This window comes from Lepidochelys kempii, chromosome 26 (genome assembly GCF_965140265.1).
Source record: "Lepidochelys kempii isolate rLepKem1 chromosome 26, rLepKem1.hap2, whole genome shotgun sequence".
NCBI classification, from domain to species: Eukaryota; Metazoa; Chordata; order Testudines; family Cheloniidae; genus Lepidochelys; species Lepidochelys kempii.
In genome coordinates, this window is record NC_133281.1 from 1,979,067 (window position 1) to 2,001,284 (window position 22,218).

Here is a 22,218-nt window from a genome sequence, read left to right on the forward strand (position 1 = left end):
CATGCTCATTCTTACTCCTGAGGGAATTCTGCACCAAAAAATTAAATATTCTGCACACAGTATTTTAAAATGCTGCAAATTTTATTTGTCAAAATAACACAATATAATCACACCATTTTCAATTATTTCGGTAATTTATTTCAAAATACTTATCAGCAAATAATTGAAAATGGTGTGATTATATTGTTGTTGTGTTTCTGTGTTATTTTGACCATTAAAATATGCAGAACTTTGCAGAATTTTAAATGTTTTAATTTTTCGCTGCAGAATTCCCAGGGTTCTGTGTGGCGCAATCTGGGTGTGGGGGGTCTGGGTGCAGGACAGGAATCTGGGTGCACAGGGGCTTGGTGCGGGGTTCTGGGTAAAGAGGGAATTGGACTCTGCGGGGGGTGAGATGATAGTGGTTAGGGCTCAGTGTTGGGGTGAAGTGGGGCTTGGTGGTGTGGAGGGTCATGGTACAGCTGGTTGGGACTCAGTGGTGTGGGGGGCTCCTGATTCGGAGGGAGCTTGGTGGGGGGAGTGTTCCAGGTGCACAGGTGGGGGGGTCACTGTACAGGGAGCTGCTCCCCCTGTCCTCACAACTCCTGTGCATCTGAACCCCCCTGCACCAACACCCCCCTCCCACTGAGCTCAGCCCTGCCCCCCTCGCACTTGGGAACCACCCTGCTTCCCCTCCCAACCCCCCCCCACACACACACGGTGCAGAGTTTCCTGCAGCCAGGGGATGTTTCTGGAGCTTGATCTGACCCAGCCACAGCTGTTCCATGCAGGGAAGAGGGAGGGGGACCTCCATCTCTGTCCTCCTCCCCTCTCCCCTCCCCTCCGAAGCTGGGACCGACATCCCTGGGTGGCCAGGGCATCCCCAGCCCCCTCTCCCTCCCAGTGATTTACCTCTTCCCCTGGCTGCCTGAAGAGGTGCATCTGAGCTGCGGGGAGGGGTGAGTGAGCGCTGGTGCAACTTCTCTTTGCTTCCCCACAGAAACCATTTTCTGCAAGGAAATAAAGCGATTCTGGGGGGGGGGGGGCATTTTTCTGCTGCACCACAGTTGCACACAGTTTCCCCAGGAGCATCATTCTGCAGCATAATGAGGTGGTGGCGGCTGGTAGGAATGGGACTTGCAGTCACCATGTTGACCCCCATGGGCAGGAGGTGGGGGAGCTAACCTGATCCTGAGGGGGTTGATTTGTCTTGAGACCTGAGCCAAACAAGATGCTTGTAGTTGGATCCCATCAGGCTTTGGGTTTGGTTTCAGGGCTCTATCTCAGGCCCCTGGGTGTCTTGTGAACAGAGATGAGCCCAATGTGGGTTACAGCATGAAAAAGTTTGGGAACCACTGAGCTACAGCATCTCTTTGAGAGAGACTGCCCAATTTAATGTATCAGTATATCTTCCTTTTGCTAATCCTGTCCTGGGAAATATTCAGTGTTCAGTCTTGTGGCTGATGTGCAGTTTACTTGTCTCAAGGAAGCACAATTGTAGGGTCTTAATGATCAGAGAATAATGAATCTTGCTGCATAGCATTCTGTCATTAGGTTGCTCCTCTAAGTTGTGTAATTACAGTAGTAACTTTACACATGACTGATCTCAACATGAAGTAAAACTGAGCATGGGAAGAGTCCGTCTAATCTGTGGATGTGGAGTTGACGAGTACGTTTTTGCTATGTAAGTGGCGAAGTTACTTTTTCTTGTAGCTGCTTTGTCGTTACATCTCTCTACTAGTTCCTGAGGAGGAAGGGTTTTTTTTTTTTAAGTCTGTTATGGAAAATATTGAATAAGTTATCTGGATATGTTGCTTTGGGAGGATGAGAATGAAACTTGGGCAAGAAAATGGGCAGATCCTTATTGTGAAATGTATGTCATGGGATCTTTAATGTAATTACAGACCAGAAAAAAATCTTGTGTGAAAAGGCATTTGGGATCTCCATCCTCCCAACACAAACATGCACATACTGTGGTACTTCGTTTATTTACCTCGAAATGACTAAAATGACCTTACTGGGTAGCAAACCAGTATTTCAAACATGAGGTTTAACCCATTAAGGCATTCTCTCCAACTAAGCATTAAAATGGTTTAAATTTAAATTTCTTTTCTTAAATAGGGAAGAAGGCTAATCTGTGAGCATGTAATATTTCATTCAACTTTTTTCCCTCTGTGTTTGAAGTGGCTGTAAAACTGTCTCAAGTCTTATGAGGTAAAGATAGTGTTATTACTACCATGTGACGGACTTGGGCATGTCGATGTAGGTACTCCAAAGGAAGCCAAGGGTTGGCTTGTTCTTTCTGAACTTGGCTGAGATGGTTGCTGAATTTCCTTCCTGTATCTTCAGGGGGGAACTTCTCTCTGGTTTGTGGTTCCAAAGACTTGGAGGGCAGGAGGCATCTGGGAGAGGAATGTGGCCTACTTTGAGTGGCGCCAAGGTGAACATTTTAATGGCAAGATAACTTATTTTCTGTCTTGGTTTATCCACCTCAGCCCTGAAATCAGTTCTTACCATGTGTTGTTTAAAGTCTAATGTCATGGAAAAATGCTCCTTCCATTGGTTAGAGCTCTTTGGTTTTCTCACCAGCTGGAGTGGAATAATTAGCATCTATTTGCTATAATTGTGCTACTGTGTATTTTAAAAAAGCCAACAGCCAGGGCCTGGTAACTTCCAGGGCATGTATCAGTGCTCATCTATTTTCCCAGGCTTTTCTGGGGAGAGGGAAAGTTTGAATAAGATTTTTAAGGAGAAGGAAGAGAAGAAACATACATTGGTGGATTTGGAAGGTCTTTCTATGACCCTTCTAGCCTGTTGAATTTATAGTGGTTGTATGGTACCTGGATCCCTGGATAGGCACTTCTGCAAAGGTTAATAAGCATCACAGTTTCAGCCTTCTAATGATTTGTGTTAGCTTTTTCTGATCTGATATTTAGAATGATTATTCTAACACTGAATTCGTTTGGGCCCACAGTTTGACCTGTTTAAACTCCTGCAGCTGACAATTTCTTCTGTTTCAAATATCTTGAGAAACACGTGTAACTCTTGGAAAAAATTAGTCATTCCCCTCTGCTGGCTGAAGAGAAGCAGTTAAGTTAAAAAGCCTGTGCATAGAAATGTGTGGACAGTGTCACTGAAACTGGTATACAAAGGACTGTTCTTATTTTAGTTTCACTACAAATGTGTGGTGAGAGATAATTTCCATTTTCAAACTTCTAGGTGGATATTACAAATAATGAGATTAAGTTATTTGTTGTTTGACTGAAAATAGGTGTCTGAGGCTTGTTTGCAAAGTAGCTTTTCATCTTTGGAACCCTATCTGGCTATTAGACGAAGGTTCCTAACCATCAGAGGAGTGAAGTTCTGGAACAGCCTTCCAAGGGAAGCAGTGGGGGGCAAAAGGCATATCTGGCTTCAAGACGAAGCTTGATAAGTTTATGGAGGAGATGGTATGATGGGATAGCCTAATTTTGGCAATTAATTGATCTTCGATTATTAGCGGTAGATGTGCACAATGGCCTGTGATGGGATGTTGGATGGGGTGGGATTGGAGTTACTACAGAGAATTCTTTCTTGGGTGTCTGGCTGGTGAGTCTTGCCCACATGCTCAGGGTTTAGCTGATCGCCATATTTGGCGTCAGGAAGGAATTTTCCTGCAGGGCAGATTGGCGGAGGCCATGGGGGTTTTTCTCCTTCCTCTGCAGCGTGGGGCACGGGTAACTAGCTGGAGGATTCTATGCACCTTGAAGTCTTTAAACCACGATTTGAGGACTTCAGTAGCTCAGACATAAGTTAGGGGTTTGGTACGTGAGTTGGTGGGTGAGATTCTGTGGCTTGCATTGTGCAGGAGGTCAGACTAGATGATCACAGTGGTCCCTTCTGACCTTAAAATCTATGATTTTGTGATTATACATTATTGATCACCCTGATTATCTGTGTGCATGAGTTCTGAATTTTATTACATTTTTGAATGTAAATTAAATTGGGCAAACCCATACAAATCGCTAGTAGATTATTGTTAATATTAGAAAACTACCACATAATTTGGCACACTTTAGTCTTGATTTTTCGATGCAGAGAACAGAAGGGTCAGGGTGTTACACAGCTGGTGAAGAGTCGGATGCATTGGGGGTACACTGTGTGCAGGGTAATGTTGACTGTATAAGAGGGTATCTAGTGAAACTGGAGGTATGAAAGTTGTTTATATTCTTGGTAGCTCTGTTTCTCCTTAACTGTTTTAGTTGTTTAATTCTTTTCCTTTGATTTACACTAATTACTTATTTTTTCTCCCTTTCCTTTTAGGCCCTATGAGAGAAAGGGAAAGCTAAGGATGCTGGAGCAGAACAATGGATTTCTCTTTCTCTTTCATGCAAGGGATCATGGGAAACACAATTCAGCAACCACCTCAGCTCATTGACTCAGCCAACATCCGCCAGGAGGATGCCTTTGATGCCAGCAGTGACATCGCTGAAGATGGTGGTCAGACACCATATGAAACTGCCCTGCAACAAGGCTTTCAGTACCCTACTCCAACGACAGAGGATCTTCCACCGATCACTAATGGCTATCCACCTACAATCAATATGTATGAACCTCAAGCCAAATACCAGACATACAGTCAGTATCCCAATGGTTCAGCTAATGGCTTTGGTGCAGTTAGAAACTTTAGTCCCCCAGAGTATTACCAAATGGAAAACTCTAACGTGAGGCCGCATGAAGTTCTGGAAAAACCTTCCCTTCCACAACCCCCACCGCCACCACCTCCTTCAGTACCACAAACGGTGATTCCAAAGAAGACTGGTTCACCAGAAATCAAATTAAAGATAACCAAAACTATCCAGAATGGCAGGGAGTTGTTTGAGTCCTCTCTGTGTGGGGACCTTTTGAATGAAGTACAGGCAAGTGAGTATGCTAAAATGAAACATGAAGGGAGAAAGGAGAAAAGGAAAAAAAGTAGCAAGCATGACTCTTCCCGATCAGAAGAACGCAAGTCACACAAAATTCCAAAACTAGAACCAGAGGAACAAAATGTAAGTGGAATAACAGTTTCATGTTTTTGTGATTTATTAATAGGGAATTCCTTTTTTGCAGCTTTATATTTCTTATTAGTTGTTTATGTACTTAAAAGGCATTGTGAGGCTGTAGTTCACTGTCTGACACAGTATGCAATGATCAGAATTGTTTAGCAATTGTCTACTATGGCTCAGATGCAAAGCTTATGTATCAGAGAGGAATAGTGGAAAGAATTATGAGTGGTAGTAGTTAGATTGCAGTAGTGCTCAGAATTGGGTGCTTTCCAAACATAGAGGAGGACACAGTCCCTGCCCATAAAAGTATATTATCAAAAGATTCTTGAATTCTCTTTTTTCAAAATGTGATTTACTGGGGTTTTATGGCATTTGAAGTATTCATTGTTAGTGCTCATAGAAACTTAGTGAAATTTTACTTATTTCTAAGAGGCACCTAAAAACATGTTATAACTATCTAAGTATACTGCTTTCTATACAACACTTAAACCACATGCTTTAACTGACAGTTGCTATTGAAATCAATTTTAATAACTATGGTGGATTGTATGATACTAAATAACGAAGAGGTGGCTGTATCTTGTGTACATACCAGCAAAAATTAGTGTACTAGTGTTGCATGCAAATTAGAAATGTCAGTTGACTCTGTCAGCCCACACTGATTGAGAGACTTCTGTATCGGTGTCCATAATGATTTTTGCTAGGTGCAGGGGATGCCAAAATTTCATTTTGCAATATGTATGTGTACACTGCGCAGAAATAATAGTATTGTAAGTTAACCCTTAGTACACTGAGGACAAGTGTACTGGTTTTCAGTACCTGCAGCCTTTCTCTGCCTCCACGCTCAATAAAATGAGCTTCCCCATGGACACTTGGACTTCTGCCCCCACCTTAAGAGCACACACTGTGCATGACAACATGACCACTTTCCAGCTAATTGCTCCTGCCAGCCATGTGCTGCTGTTATCCTTTTCGTATTTTTTCCTGGTTTGAGAGGGACTGTCAAAAGAGAGGTGAGACATGTCGGGAATATGGGAATTGTCAAACTGCAGGGTGGTTGGTGGTGTTTTTTGTTTTTGTTTGTTTTTTTTGCACCTTCCTATGAAGCATCTGGTACTGGCAGCTGTTGAAGACAGGATACTATGCTATATGGTCAATGCTCTGGTCTAGTATGGCAATTTCCATGTCCTTGACATGTCCCCACCTCTTTCCATCATCGTAAGCAGGCTGGTTTGGCCCCATCATAGCACGTTCATTTCTGTGTTTTATAATAGTTTTATATAGCTGCGGGTTGCCTAGGATGAGGACTTCTGAAGAACTGGAGTCAGAGGCAGTCAGGGCCCCAAGCAAGCGTCTCACCTAACTGTGCCTCTCGGCAGCCAGAAAACCTTTCTTTTCAATACCATTCCCCACAAGACTCCAGTCCTCAAGTAACTCCTGTATCTAGTCTAAAGGGCATTGTTTTAACGCTTTTGGTTGTGTTTCAGTATTGCATTTGGCAGTGACTATTTCCGTTCTACAGCAGAAAAGATGGCTTCAGACACTTGAATGTGGGCTTTTTCCAAATACAGATCTCCCATGCAGTGGTTCATAGGCTTAACCATCAATCCACAGCCTTGAGTGTTACCTTATGTTTGCACTTTTAGCAAATGAGAACTGCAATAGGTCCATTTTGACTTAAATTTAAAGTCTTATGCATGTTAAATTTTTTTTAGCTGCCAATGTAAACTATATTGCATGCTGCTGTGCCTCAGTTTCCCTTCTTAGAGCAAATGGTGCATAACTTTGTTTCCAATTAAATCAAACCTTCTTTAATCTGGTTTGTTAATATAATTCAGCGAAGTATTCACCCTTGTATCTGGGCTTCTTTTCTTGCCCTTTCCATAGCATTGACAGTCACCTTTGCATCAGGCCTTAGTCAGTGTTATATCATAGCTTTGCCATGCTTCCATAGCAGGGCCTCTCTTCTGTCCCAGTTCTCTCTGTGTTGGGATCTTTGTTGATCCAGACCTGCTGCCTGGCAACCATGAAGAGCATCTTCCCAGGTGTCCCCAGACCGAGCCAAAATCTTTGCCTTATGTAATCCCACAGACAGTCATAGTTCCCAGTCACTTGATCCTCCTTCAGTCATGTGCTCTGTCTGGCAGCTAAAATTCTCAAAACTCTTGGAGTCTGGTTTTAAAGGTGCTATATCCCTATAATGGGTATATGGGGTTGCACCTGCACTCAAAGGATTATTGACCTGCAAGAGATGGTAATTAGTGTAGTATAGCACTTTGTCTACGAGGAACTGGAATTATTTTAAATTTGCCCCCTTTCTATCTTATGCTTGCCTTTCAAGGGACGCTGTCAAGCTAAAGTTTTTTAAAAGTTAATACCCGTGTTTCAAATAATAGCTCTGAATACTGAAAATTTAAATTAATTTTTAAAAGTTTACATTTTGCTTTTTATTCAATATGGGCAGTGAAACGAGTGATTTGTAGTCATTTACTTCCTGCTTCTAATGTAGAAATCCAGTGCCACCCAAACTCTTCCGGGGAATGTTTATATTTAAAATAAAATGAATATGGAATTAAAACTTTATCAAAATTAAAACACTGAACTTTATGCTTTGAATTTTTGTTTGTCAAACAACTGGTTAGAACTTGCTTCTAGGAAACTAAGTGAGAAGTATGCAATCTTTTGTTTGGACTATCTTTTGTGTGATTAGCTCAATTGTTTTGGCAGAAATAAAGTTTGTCAGCTCATTGTAGGTAGAAACATAGGCAGAAGATGTGGGTATATTTGCCATTAACAGGTTGGTGTAGCACGGAAGAATTTGTAAAGTATGGGTATTTATTTGGTTGAGGTTAGACAACCTGTAGAGAACAACCCTTGTGTGCCACTTTAAAACGAAGTACTAACATTTCTATGTATCTAAAGTAACACATGTTGAGAGCTCTAATTGGCGTGTACTAGACAGTGTGTTTTAAGTGAAAGTTTTTTAGACGTTTCAGTGTGAAGCATGCATTTATGATTATCATGGGGCTAATGTGTAATTTCGTGGGAACAGATCTTCATTTTAAGTGGACTAATTATAATCTAGCTGAATGGTATATTAGAGTTTCTGACTGAATGCTTTGTCACGCACACCCTTCCCACGAACGTCCACTGCTTTTCCCTTTGAGTGTCTCCATTGACTACCGCTTTTCCACCATATTAAACACAAGCTTTTGGTCCTTACACTTAAGGCCCTTCACAACCTAGCTATCTACTTACCAGCTATTATATCATGTACCTTATTATATCTACTCCTCTGGCAATGCTAGTTCCTATTGAACTTTTATCTCCTTTTCCCACAAGCACATAATACTCTCCTCCATTCGATTCCTTAAGCATGGAATGCCTGCCCTCCTCATATTAACCTGTAAAGCCACTACCCTTTTCTCTTTCAGATCCTTCCTACAAAACTGTCTATGATATAATGTCTAAAGTGAACTGCTAACTAATGTTGTTCATGTTTCTTGCGGTTTTTTTAAATCAATAAATAGCTCTAATACTGCTGTCTATTTATATAACCAATTTACAGTGTGTAACTGTGTGCTGCTCTGTTTCCTTTCCTCCCTTCCCTATTCCCTCGGAGTTGTATCTCAGTTTAGATTGTAGGCTCTGTGGGACAGTGACTTCTTTATTGTAAATTGTACAGCACCTAGCACGAAACCCTGGTCTGATTGGGTGCTACTATAATGAAAATATATTAAGTAGTGTGGGAGAGATGAGTATTTTGAAACTGACCGTAGATCAGTCATAAGGAGTTGATCATGTTTTCTGATTTTATGGTGGTGTTTTCTTCTCTCTGCTAATTTATTTTTCTCCTGCTCCTGTTCTCTTTGATGTGTTCTTCTGTTCTACCATCCCCTTATCCTGTTTACTTTTATTTTCCTGTTTTCTCCTTATTGTTACCCTTTTCTTAGAGACCAAATGAGAGGCTTAGTGTGCTATCAGAAAGACCAAGAGAAGACATACTGTTGGAGGAAACCCCGGTTAGTACTGATGTAAATTAACACATCTTGGACTCTTAGTATTATAGACATTGTTTTGCTGTCTCATTACAGTATGAACATTTTATACGTTAGTATCAGAGAAATCAATCACTGGTGTTGGAAATGCCTATATAATTATTATTCAGAGTAATAGCCGTGTTAGTCTGTATTTGCAAAAAGAAAAGGAGTACTTGTGGCACCTTAGAGACTAACCAATTTATTTGAGCATAAGCTTTCATGAGCTACAGCTTACTTCATCGGATGAAAGCTTATGCTTAAATAAATTGGTTAGTCTCTAAGGTGCCACAAGTACTCCTTTTCTTTTTGCATAATTATTATTGTGGCCAGTGCTCACTGTAATTGTATATGATGACAGAATAAAGCAACACCAAAATCACATTTGTAATTGGTTTACTGAGTAGAACCTTTCTGTGGCGATATCTCCCCTTTAAAATGTCTTTATTATCAATCATTGCTCGTCCTCAGTGAACCATGCAATTGGAGTCTGTGTCCCTTGTTGTCATGGTTGCATTTGACCATCAGTGCCAGCTGAAAGAAGAGAAGAAAAACTAAATTGATGAAGAAATAAAAATTAAAAAAATCCAAACCAAAACACCTTATGAATCATTGTGCATTAGTGAGTCGTATTAAATTGTTTTCTTCTGCAGCTGAAATGACTGTTATCTTCTTTATAGGTCCAGCAGTTCTCACCTTCTCTTCCAACGCAAGTTACAACTGCCGTCAAATTTCAGGTTGGCGATCTAGTCTGGTCCAAGGTGGGAACTTATCCTTGGTGGCCTTGCATGGTTTCAAGTGATCCACAGCTTGAGGTTCATACCAAAATTAATACAAGAGGTAAAGGAGGACCATTGAGTGGACATGTTAGATACTATATCAGTAATTGCTCCTTAATTAAACATATTGCTATAAAATACAACTGACAACTTATGCCAATTGGGAACAGGCTCCCAGAGTGAAGTTAGCAATGATGAGCCAAACAACTAACTTTATTTAACTCTCTCAATGTGACGCAAACAGGTCTCTTCTGTTGTTGTTCACCTAGTGCAATTCAGAAATGCAGAATTGTCTTGATTCTTGTTTATAAATACGTTCAACTGTTCATTTAAAAACAAATCAGAGGAAAGTGTGCAACTGAGTAAATGATTGATTTTTGATTTATCTTTTTTTCCTAATATTTGTTTTAGAACAAATATACACGTGCTCATATAAAAACAATAACTGGTTAAGTTATTTTGGAGTGAATTTAGAGAAAAACAAGCTGTCCACTAAGTGGCATTTTTGCGGGGTCATTGACATCTGGATATTTTGAAAATGAAATTTTGAATGATTAAAAAAACCCAAGATTGCCATTGCTACTTCATTGATCTGGCTTAGCTTCCCCTGGTCCCAGCTGGAAGATGTGGCCCTTATGGTTTTCCTAATGGGATTAAGCATTCAGCCTGTTAAATAGGAAAACTTCAGTCGCACAAAACATTGCATGATTCCTATGTTAGTAATATGAATAAACAAATGCATGTATGTACTCAGACCATGTGTTTACTTAGTTTAGAGAGAGATTCTGCCACTTAACTCTTGTTGAGTTCGTATCCTTACAAGTAGTCCTACTGCTATCCGTGATACTGCTTGGTGTGAGGACCAGGTACTGCCACCCTTAGACTGTAACCTGAAGGCAGGGACAATGCCTCTTTACTTTCTAAAGTGTTGTGAAAAGTTGTTACAATACATAAATGTGCAACTTCAATTTCTCACAGAAAGTTAGCTTTGTTAAATGTTTCTATTTTAATAGAGATGAGTTTCAAGCAAATTCAAAAACTAGATGGCTAGGATGTTAGAGTAGCCGTTCGTGTGGTCCCCCCCACCCCCCAATTGACTTAGTAGCTCTAGTTTAGCTTTTAGTCTGACTGCATAATCTTATATAGGCACTTTTATAAAACCATATCAGATGTATAAGAAATGGAGCTGCTTGCATTTTACTTTCTAGCTTCTATAGAGCTAAGGAGAACTTCTGTCTGTAAGAATTGAATGAGTGGAGTGGAGTAAGAATGTTAGGCTAATATATCCAAGTAAACACATGAACTGACTTCTGTTGATAGTACTGCTTACTAGAGTGTGTTTTAATTTCAGGTGCACGTGAATACCACGTTCAGTTTTTTAGCAACCAGCCTGAGAGGGCATGGGTGCATGAGAAGCGGGTTCGAGAGTATAAAGGACATAAACAGTATGAACAATTATTGGCAGAGGCTACTAAGCAAGCCAGCAACCACTCTGAGAAACAGAAGGTATGTTCAGCACTAAATTCAGAGTGTTATCCACAATGTCTATCAAAGTAAAACCTAAACTTACAAAGGGGACCCATCCTGAAACTTATTGTAGACTGATGCATATTCGAATGTTGGAAAAATAAAGTACTGTGTGCATTCCTCCTGTGACTAAGTAATCATACTTTGCAAAGATAGTTAAATGTTTCCACATGCCATTATGTCCTCCTTATGGATAAGCTGTTATCTGAGCTTGTTTTATCCCCAGTGCAAAATTGAGATGCAAGTATTTGTATCCCCCGTCCCCTTTCAGTAACTTTCTTGGCTGTAGTCCTTTTCTGGACACTTAGTTTGCGTGTGTGTGTGTGTGTGTGTATATGTATGTAACTTCAGAATAAATATTAGATCACTAATTTTCAGTGTTTCCGTTATTAATATATTCCTTAGAAAGCAGTGTACGTTTTAAATAGCAATGTTTACGCTCTCATCACCATCCCATACGTTTCTGATGTTATGTAGATTCTGCTTGTTAGCAGTCCCTCAGTTGCCAGCAAAAGTTGCTTTTATCCAATAATTGCTAATAAATGGAAGGCAGGTTTGCAAGGCAGCAGCCAGGGAAGGAAGTGCTGGGAGGTGAACCTGCCTGCAGGGAGAATAGCAGAGTGAAGGTGCAGCCCTGATGCTGGAGCTTTCTGCAGGGAGCGGGCGTGTTGGGGCCACAAAGCTGCACAGTACCTCTCCCTGCATTCTTCCATGCATCTGATGAAGTGAGCTGTAGCTCAGGAAAGCTTATGCTCAAATAAATTGGTTAGTCTCTAAGGTGCCACAAGTACTCCTTTTCTTTTTGCGAATTCAGACTAACACAGCTGCTACTCTGAAATCTTCCCTGGTTGCATCTCGGAACGTCCCAGTGCAGCCCCCTGGCAGGGATCCTGGAGAAGGCAGGGAGAAGTACTGTGCAGCTCTGGCATCTGTGCTGCAGCCCCCTCCCTGCTATTGCCCTGCCCACAGCCTCTCCTCTCTGTCTGCTGCTCCTTCCTGTGTGGTCCCTGTGTGCATTCAGTTTTTGCTGGGCTGCAGCCCCAGAAGGGAACACTGGGACATGCTGAGCACTGGCTGCAGGCAGATTTGTGAGGCTGCAGTCAGAGGAGGCATGTCCCAGCACTTCCTCTCCTGGCTGCAGCCTCACAAATGTGCCTGCAGAGGGTGCTCCACATATCCCAGGGTTTCCTCGTAGCGGTGTAGCCTTACAAACATGCCTGCAGATGGTTCCTTTCTTCCAAAAAATGTTGCTAATAAGCGAGCAGCATGTTGTTGCTAATATCCGAATCCTATCAACATTGATATTAATGGGATGGATGGTTCCCAGCCATATGTTGCCATTAACCAGAAGTTGCTAATACCAGAATTGCCCTTCAGCGAAATCTACTGTATTTGTTTAATTGAGAAGGGAACTATTGGCCAGACCGCCAGACTTATCACTATATTTTGGTGGGCTTCTCAAGTAGATATTTAAGTTAATTAGAAGTAGTAATGAATGGGGAATGGGAGGTTTAGAAGAAGAAACAGGATTAAAATAAGTGGGTGAATTGGATTATCTTCTGGCTCGTATATCTACAGAATTGTGGATTAAACTTTGCCTGCCATTGTCTTTAGAGGGGTTGCTCAGAGCAGAATCTGATTCACAAATTTCACTGGTGATGGCCCAGTAAGAATCCAGTTTGACTGTCAATTCCAGTCTGAGTTTGCAGGCCTGGTCCCCAGAAATATCTTGTAAACTGAAAAAACATTCACCTGCAATCTGAGATACATCAGGGTCCTTGGAATGGCTTACATAGGGTCATTTTGTAGAGCAGGGCCACATTTTAAACTAGTTTATTTTAATTGAACATTTATTTTAATGTAGCCAGGAAGCTAAATAAAATACATGTAATAGAGTTCTCTTTTTGTCTTAAAGATTCGTAAGCCAAGGCCACAAAGAGAGCGTGCTCAGTGGGATATTGGTATTGCCCATGCTGAAAAAGCATTGAAAATGACTCGGGAAGAAAGGATAGAACAGTATACCTTCATTTATGTAGACAAGGAGCCAGAGGAGGCTTTGTCCAAAGCCAAAAAGACTGCTGCCCCTAAATCAGAGGCTAAAAAGAATCGTCGGCCTAAACCAGCATTGAACGCTCAGCCAGAACAGACCAATGCAGTATCCGCATCCCCCTCATTATCAAATACTGAGGTGCGAAGGCAAAGTCAAAGGAGGCAGTCAAGTGTGGAAGAAGAGGAGCCACCACCTGTGAAAATAGCATGGAAAACAGCTGCAGCCAGAAAATCCTTACCAGCTTCAATAACCATGCATAAAGGGAGTTTGGATCTTCAAAAATGTAACATGTCTCCAGTTGTTAAAATTGAACAAGTTTTTGCCCTACAGAATGCTGCTGGAGATGGAAAATTCATCGATCAGTTTGTTTACTCTACCAAGGTACACACTTATTTGTTACTAACTCCTTTGTCTGTAAATAACACACACCCACAATATTTAGTATGGGGCTCAAACTTAAGTGTCCACCAACTTTCAAAATGTGATGGTCTATGCAGGAAGCTTTTATTAGATACTACATAAAATCTGTCAGGTCCCGCTTTTTATAAGCAGCCCCGATAAATAGAAACATCTTAAAACTTTACTAACTACAAGGGCTAGTACAACCAGCAGTCTGTGGGGTTTTTTTGTTTTCTTTCATTTTTTAAGAAATGGAGGGTGGAGGGTTATTCTTTGGTTTTAGTGACAGAAATTTCGACAAAACCGTTAAGCTATTGCTGAGAACTTTTGAAATCAATAGCTACAACAAGCCACTTGTTTAATTCTAGTTTCCCACTTTAAATCAGAATTGAGCTGCTCAGCCCTTCTGGGTTAAATTGGATCTACCACTTTGGTGCCTGTTTGCAACAGGTGAGATTACAAGATGGTGCGTAAATAGTGAGTTAAAAGCAAAAAAATGAACAATCCGGTGTGGTAAAGACATTTTTTAAAAATAGCTTTTACCTCTTAGTCTCATGCAGATCATCAGCAACCCCTCAGTCAGTGTAAGTAGCAGTAGTGGGGCTAATTGGCTGCCTTACTTTTCTGCCCTGTCTTCCTTGAGGACATATATGTGCAGTAACTCTTCACGTAACGTAGTTATGTTCCTGAAAAATAAGACTTGTAAGTGAAAGGATGTTAAGCGAATCCAATTTCCCCATCAGAATGAATGTGGGGTTCAAGGTGGGGTTAAGTTCCAGGAAAAAATTTTTTTGCCGTACAGTACTATAGTTGGGAGGTGGTCCCACCTTACCCCGCACGGGCACAGCCCACTGGCACTGGAGGCAAGGAGGCAGGCAAGGAGGCTGAAGGTGCTGTAGGCTAGGAGAAGGACGTTGCATAGCTGCAGCTTCCTCTACTCTGCAAGCACCAGGGGCTGGGGGCTCAGCCCTTGGCCTGCCCACTCCACCACTTCCCCCAAGCCCCTACCCTTGACCCGCCTCTTCTCTTCCCCCGCCCCCCCTTACTCCACGCATTGCGTCCTCGCTCCTGCCTCCTGCCCGCAGCAATCAGCTGGCTTGCGCATTCAGGAGGGAAGGGGGAGGAACAAGGACATGGCGCGCAGGCTCCCACTCCTTCTCCCTCCCCTGCCCCCTGAACGCTGATTGCCGCAGGAAGGAGGCAGGGGAGGGAGGGGGGAGGTGCACCCTTCCCCCTTCCTCCTGCCCATGGCTGGCAATCAGCTGGCTTGTGGCGTTCAGGGGGTAGGAGGGAGGGGGAAGGAGCGAGGACTCTGCACACAGCCTCCCCGCCCCTGCCTCCTGCCCCCGGCAATCAGCTGGTTTGAAGAGGCAGGGGAAGGAGGGCGAGCCTGCCTGCGGAGTCCTCTCTCCTCCTCCTCTCCCTCCTGAACACCGCAAGCCATCTGATTGTTGTGGGCAGGAGGTGGGGAGAGAAGGGGGAAGGTGCTGATCTGTGGGGTGTGCCAGCGGGTGGGAGGTGCTGGGGGGGGCGTAGGGGAGCTGATGGGGGGCTGCCAGCTGTGGACAAAGCAGGCAGCCAAATGTTGTCATAGCGAATTTTAAATGGAGCATGTTCTGTAATTGAGCAGAGATGTAAGATGGAAACAACATTAAGCGAGAGGACATTAAGTGGGGAGTTACTGTATTTTTAAACTTAGATACTGGAGCCCTTATGTGGATAAGCACATTAGGAATACCTACAACAACAAAAAACCCACTAGTGCTGTTCAGTGAGAGACTGGTGCATGCAGTATATTTATTTGAGGGGGAAAACTTGGAGTCTGTCTTAGGAGGTTTCCCCTCACTGTTTCTAAATTGCCCTCCCTCATGGTGGTAATCAACGTTGTGGCTTGAATTCCAAGTTGTAAGTGATTTCCTAGTAGACTTTGTGGTTATTGAATTAATTTGCGTGGTAGTCTGATCAGGTAATCACTAACTTTATTTGTGTTCTTTAAAAGGGAGTTGGTAACAAAACTGAAATAAGTGTCAAGGGACAAGACAAGCTTATTTCTACATCAAACCAGAAAAATGAGAGAGCCACTGCACAAAATGCATCCTCACTCGAAACTACTTCTGGGTCAACAGGTAGGCAAAGGTTGGGACTCCTTGACTAAATCTTAACACATGAGCATTTAAACAGGATGCAAAAGTCAGGGTTCCCTCAGGAATTAGAAAATCATTATGAATGTATTTCTCTTTACATAATGATTGCAGCAAGTGTGGCATATGTAATCCACAATGGGTGTAGTTACTTGGAGGGGTGATCTTTATGGCTCTAAGAATTTTAAGTGATGGGTGAACTGCCTTAGCTAAGCCACTTAGAATCCTGGACTTGAGGGAAGGATGCTTGGCCAGTCTGAAGCAAGTCAGCATATCTATGGGATGGCTATGATGGTGGAGAAAAGACAGGGAACAATGGGTAGTGTAATAGCTCACTAAGTTGGGAGGCAGTAAAATGGTTCTGTTAGCAAACCATTACAGTGGCTTTTGGCATCAAATTTCAAAAGTAGCAATTAGGACCAAAGCAAATGAGGCAAAAATCAGCATAGTCTTGTAGTTGGAGCCAGACTTCATGAATCAGGGGTAAATTCTATTCCCAGCTTTACTGTTTTCTTGTGTGACCTTGTACAAGATAATTAATGTCTCAGTGCTTCAATTAATCCTGTTGATAAAATGGGATAATGCATACCTTTCTGAAGCACTTTGAGCACTCTATTAGGCACTGTGTACGTGTCTTTAAGAGAGAAGAGTGTGAAGAAATCAAGAGTATCTGGAGGCTTAGAATAGGAAAGAGAGAGCCTAAGGCAAATTCTCTGAAGAAATTGAACTTAACACACATGCAGGGAGAGAAGAGTGAGTATTTAAATTGAATGAGTAACTTTTACCTTGGAGCAGAAAAGCGATTATTGATGCTGTGACTTCAGAAATGGCTATGGGTTTGGCTCTTCTTTCAGTGGGGATGGGCTAATCCCAGCAGAAAGTCTCTGGGAGCAAATTGATAAGGCATACTATAGAAAGAGGTAGGGTGGAAGATGATGGGGGAGAGAAACAACTTCAGTCATTCTCAGCTGAACTTCCATTTTCAAGTCCTTCCTCCTATTGTACTGGTTTTAGTATTTCAGCGAAACGGTCTTTATCTTCGATGTGGAAAACACATCAGAGATATTATGTGTTTGGACATATGATTGTAATCATATTATAGCTAGTATAGACTGTGGAGAACACCTAGTTTAATAATGAATATGTGAAAAGTAAGTTTGGGGTGGGATCAGAGTGCATTCATTTGATACTCAACAGCAGGATGAACAGTTACCTTCAGTCTGGAACCAGAAAAGGGGGGTATTTGGTTCAGCTTAGGTGCCATAAAACTGACTACTCTTTCTAATAGTTTTTTTTATCTTGTAACGTTATTCAGTGTCACCCTTGCTTTAGTTATGTAGCTGTGCAAAGGACCTGGTCCTAGTGTAGTTAGCTCTCTTTTCAAAACAAAAAAATAAAACTAAAGACACCAAAACAAAAAACCCTCACACCATTCTGCATATATTGGAACACTCTTCCCCAGCCCACCCAGTTCAGCTCCTCGGCATATATAATTCTTGTTATGGAGTGTTACTTTAAATCTGCTATCCCCTGGGTTTTCACAGCACACTGTGCCTGAGGACTTTCAAATGCAAGATGAGCACTCTGGATTTTTTTGACCCTGGTGTGAGCAAGATGGGGTTTCATCTGCTGTTGATGACAATCATTGTCTCTCCAGCTTATAATTGCTATGGTTCTGGCAGCTTTTTCCAAACTATTGCTACTCTGTTAATTGCCCAACAACAGAGGAGGTGCTCTCTGTTTTGTTTCCGCCCCCTGGAAACGAAGGGCATCACCTCCACAATTCGCAGTGGCTCTTAGAGCATAGGGAGGGTGAGAATTCTGAGCCTCTTTTTTTTCGTTTTCTCAGGTTTTTTGGATACGTAAAACATCACCTGATAACACCCCATACAGTGCATGAGCATTACTTCAGTATACACTCCAAACAGTCACTTTCAAAGCCATTTCCAAAGTCCAGACAATTATTGGTCCCCTCTCATGGAACATAACTGGAAGTCCTTTTTTCAAATTTAAGGTCACCGGAACTTCAGAGTACCTTTACGGTAAAGTATTTTACAGAATGACTCTGGGAGCCCTGATGCATAAGCCACAGTGAGATGTACAGAATTCCATAATACTGGGGAAAATCTGTGTCTGTAACCTGGAATCTGATACGAGAACTACCTTGAGAATTCTGTTTAAAGGGGAGACTGGAGGTATAAATGGAAACAAAACTGACCCAATGACTTGGTAGCTAGTGAGGTGCACTGCTGGTTATAAACCAGTCTGAGCCTAGCACTTGTTCATAAATTGCACAGAAGTGGGATAAGAGTATTGTGGAGGTGATGCGCTGAACCTTTGGGGAATGGGGAACACAGAGTGCATATTGCACTACTTGGGCATACCACTGGCATCCAATACGAAGTGGCATTGGTCTCCAACGGCACTATCTTCTCTGATACAGGTCTTCCATCACAACATAACTCCTTCTTCTGTGTTGAGCATAGAGAAGAAAGAAGAATACTGATTAGTTGAACTTTCCTAGTCAGATTTGTCCAAAATTAGGGAACCCTTTCCATGGATAGTACAAGGCATGCCAGCTGAACATAGAGGTGACACAGGAGGGGCTGCAGATCAGGTGCCTTGGGCCAATCAGAGCAACTTTAATGTACAGTAAAATTTGAGGTATACTCTTCCCTTCTAAATCCCAATATGGGAACACTCTCTAGGACCCAAAAGTGAAATTAATCCAAACCTGAGGGGCACTAAGATTCTCCACCAAAACATGTAACTTTCTAAAATGTGTCCCTTTAAAAATAAAATCTTTAAAACCATTTGTATTTGCCAGTTGTTCCTATCAACTTCCATTGCACCAATTTAAATGCACAATTTTCTAAATAATGAGAAAGCAAGATTAACAATAGATCATCAAGTGGATAAGGGAAGGGTGAAGTTCCATGCTTCTAGAGTCCTCTGGAATAATTTCCAGCCTTCAGTTACAGCCTACCTCCTTTTCTAGATATATAGCATAATATCAGTGGAAGCAGCACAGACACTTATGGCCTCCAATAATGAATCCTCTTAACATAATACAAAAAATTCCAGATCCACATTTTTTATTCTTCTAAATAATAATCATTTTAAAAAAATTATAAAAAATATTTAATTTCTATCCTGTTAGGTCGAAAACACCTGATGCTGAAGGACAATACTGTAACTCACGATAAAATAGAATTTTCAAACTTTGGACTTTTTCTGTCAGTCTTACACCTTTAATTATGTGCTTGGTTTCAAGAATTGCACATTACACAAATGCTGTGTAGATGTTCCTCAACAGGAGCAGTGTTGTAACACAGAATATTCCTTTGCCCTTGCCATTTTTTTTTTTAAAGTAGCCTGTGTTCTGGTGTCTTCAAGTATCCTAATCACCCTTATTAATCTGAGCTTGCTTTCCAGAGCATAATTTTAAGAAACCTATTCTTTAGTTTTTGTCTGCTAGAATAGCCTCCTGTCCATTGACCACCATTTGTTTTCAATTTTTTTCTCAGTATCCTGAAATCTTTATCTAAAGCTGTCAATTTTTTTTATTTATTGCAACTATGGTAGCCTAGCTTTTGACTAAACTTGTACTAATATCTAGAGTTCTGAAATTTGATAAATCAGTTTATTCACCTGACCATAAAGTCAAAGGCCCAGAAAACCATGTTTTGAAGAGTGAAAGTTTGGAATCTAAGTTCTGAATCTTTAGAATACCAAGACATTTTAGGTAATGAGGTTTTTATAGTTATGGATACCTTCCGGAAAAAGCAAAAGGCAAACTAGTTAGAAAACGATCAGACCAGAGGCTCTGAAAGTGACATGTCATAACAAATTGTCACCCTATTCCAAAAAGTGGATTCCAGCCTTTCCCTTTACCCTTTTATTGGTATCTTTTCTGAACCCAGGCCTCTCTCCATTAGATGTATTTTCTGCAATCAGGGCTCCAGCTGGCAAAAAAAAATCCTTTGAACGGACTGTTTTTAAAAAGTCTGTTAAATATCAAAAGAGCAAAAAAAGTTTTGCTTTCATTACTACAGCCATTGACTTGGTACTGAACATATCACACTAAGCTGAAATAGAAGGAATCGCGTAATAGAATCCTTTCCTTCCTCAGGTTCTGTAGAAAAGAAGCAACAGAGAAGATCGATTCGAACCCGCTCAGAGTCTGAGAAATCCACTGAAGTTGTGCCAAAGAAGAAGATCAAAAAGGAGCAGGTTGGCTTCCTCCATGTAGAGAGTTAAAATATATTTTGTATTCATAAATGTTGTGGCTTATATTGGTGCCTTTTTATTTTTCTCCATTTTGCCCATCGAGTTTCCTTTTTGGACTATCCTTCATGAAATCCCCCTGTCTGTACCATTATTGCTGTGACTCTGCTACTGGCATCTTCACAGTATCAGTTCAGGCTTTGGATAATGGGAACTCAATGATGCAAGACTCCTAATGAACCTGACATGTTAACTTTGAGATTTCTGTTGTGAGCAAAATGATTTTATGTTTTAATAATATCTATTTGATGGAATTGCCACCAGGTTCCTTCCTCTTCTTACTCTTGGTTTAGCTGCTGGTTTGTATTGAGGTTTTGTTTTTCAAAGTTTCTGATTTATTTGATCACTTTTGAAAATGGACTCTAAGAATGATCTATTTTAAAGATGAATAATCTGACTTTTATGTTGGCAGACATAAACAAAAAAACAAATCTTAGATTTTTTTTTCTCCCCCTTAAGTAGAACTAACATGTACAGGGCACTCTTTTAATCCAAATGCCAGACAGACAAATGTTGTTGCTTTATTTAAAAAAAAAAAAAATTCTGAGTGGAGATGAGTAGGCAAGTTGAGCAGGTGACATACTTAAATATTTAACTCAATACACTTATTTAACAAGTTTGTCAGAGTTGTTGGTTCTTTTCCTTACTATCAATTTTTCCCTATTTAAACCATAAGGGCACCCACCCTTGAAACCTGAAACTTTTGTAGAACAAATGTTTCTTAATACAGTTTTTTCCAATGGGCTTTTTTAAAAAGGGACACAGGTTAAAGTTTTTTTTTTTTAAACTTCATTAGAGTAAAATAAATATTTAAAAAAAACACCCTAATTTATTCTTTGCCCATTATACTTTATTTTATTTTATTGCACTTCAATCATCTTAAAGGCTGAAAATAGGCCTTGTCTATTTTTTTTTTTTTTTAAAGTTTCATATTTTGGTTCTGATGCACTAGTATGACACTTCCATGTTTGGGTTGCCAAAGCGACAGAAGGAAATTTAACTCTAAAAAAAGTTTGTCACTGAAACCATTTTTTTAAAAGGCAACCTGTTGGATGTAAAATAGCTGACACGTAGGCCCTTTAACTTCTTGATGTGAGAAGTTGCGATTCCCCTATTTTTAAATAAATCCTTTTGCATTTGCAAATTCTCCTTAATTTAACAAAGGTATAAGAACCAACAATAGGAACATTGTGGTTCCAGGTTAGCTTTGCTTGCTTATACTATGTAGCTAACTAAGGCAACATAGTACATTAAATTGCTTTTCTCAGGCAAAGTATGTGACTAAAACGTAATAAAATAATCAAAGATGCACTGTAATGCACATAACTTTGAATGTATTAAATTATATTCAAAATAAGTCTTACTAACTTCTTACAATTATGCAACAATATTTGTTACCCAAAGTCAAGTTTTCTTGCAACTGATTCCCAAATTCAGTCTGTGACCACTTGGTTTAAATTTATAACTGGAATGAATACAAATGGGAAAAACAAAATGTTAATGCTACTGTTACAGTGAGAAATAGAGAAATACAAGTGATTGTTTAGATTTTATATTTGTATTACGAACTGTATCCTATACAAATCCTTCTATTGTATGTTTTTACCTATTGTACAACAAAATAAAATATTTTTTAAAAAAATTTAGATTAATCCTTAAATATTTACTAAATGTGTTTCTATATGCTTTGTTAACCACATTGCAAAGAAATAAAAGCCTGCAATTCTTAGCCTAAAACCAGGACCTTAGGAAACAACTTTCTTCCTTTAATTATGCTTTTTATCACCAAATTCTCACATGTATTACATGTATATTGGCAGAAAAATTTCTAATTTCATCCTTCTGATGTAGGACCAAGAACGTGACGTGCTTGTGGAAGATCACAAACTTGTCTACTTAAGTTTGTATTGACATGAGTTTCCAGCTGTATAGAGCTCTGCAATGCTCTATATGGAGTCCTCATCCCCACCTTTATGGGCCTTGCAGCCTTCT

General features: G+C 40.7%; 1 protein-coding gene and 1 long non-coding RNA gene across 5 annotated transcripts in view; one reads left to right on the plus strand and one right to left on the minus strand.

The window, feature by feature from the left end:
- Positions 1–22,218, plus strand: part of NSD3 (nuclear receptor binding SET domain protein 3) — a 57,706-nt gene that overhangs the window by 9,405 nt on the left and 26,083 nt on the right. For all 4 annotated transcript variants that reach the window (XR_012156311.1, XM_073325229.1, XM_073325230.1 and 1 more), the window contains exons 2-8: positions 4,282–5,009; positions 8,960–9,028; positions 9,724–9,883; positions 11,174–11,328; positions 13,265–13,780; positions 15,798–15,924; positions 20,072–20,172. Coding sequence is in view for 3 of the 4 variants with exons in the window: in XM_073325229.1 (XP_073181330.1) it covers positions 4,326–5,009; positions 8,960–9,028; positions 9,724–9,883; positions 11,174–11,328; positions 13,265–13,780; positions 15,798–15,924; positions 20,072–20,172 (1,812 nt within the window). In the remaining variant the exon portion in view is untranslated. The remainder of the gene's footprint in view (positions 1–4,281; positions 5,010–8,959; positions 9,029–9,723; positions 9,884–11,173; positions 11,329–13,264; positions 13,781–15,797; positions 15,925–20,071; positions 20,173–22,218) is intronic.
- On the minus strand, positions 9,357–18,505 carry LOC140903650 (uncharacterized). Its single transcript, XR_012156317.1, has 3 exons — positions 18,324–18,505; positions 14,342–14,484; positions 9,357–9,577 (listed from the first exon to the last, which is right to left on the minus strand). It is a non-coding gene; the product is annotated as an uncharacterized lncRNA (long non-coding RNA).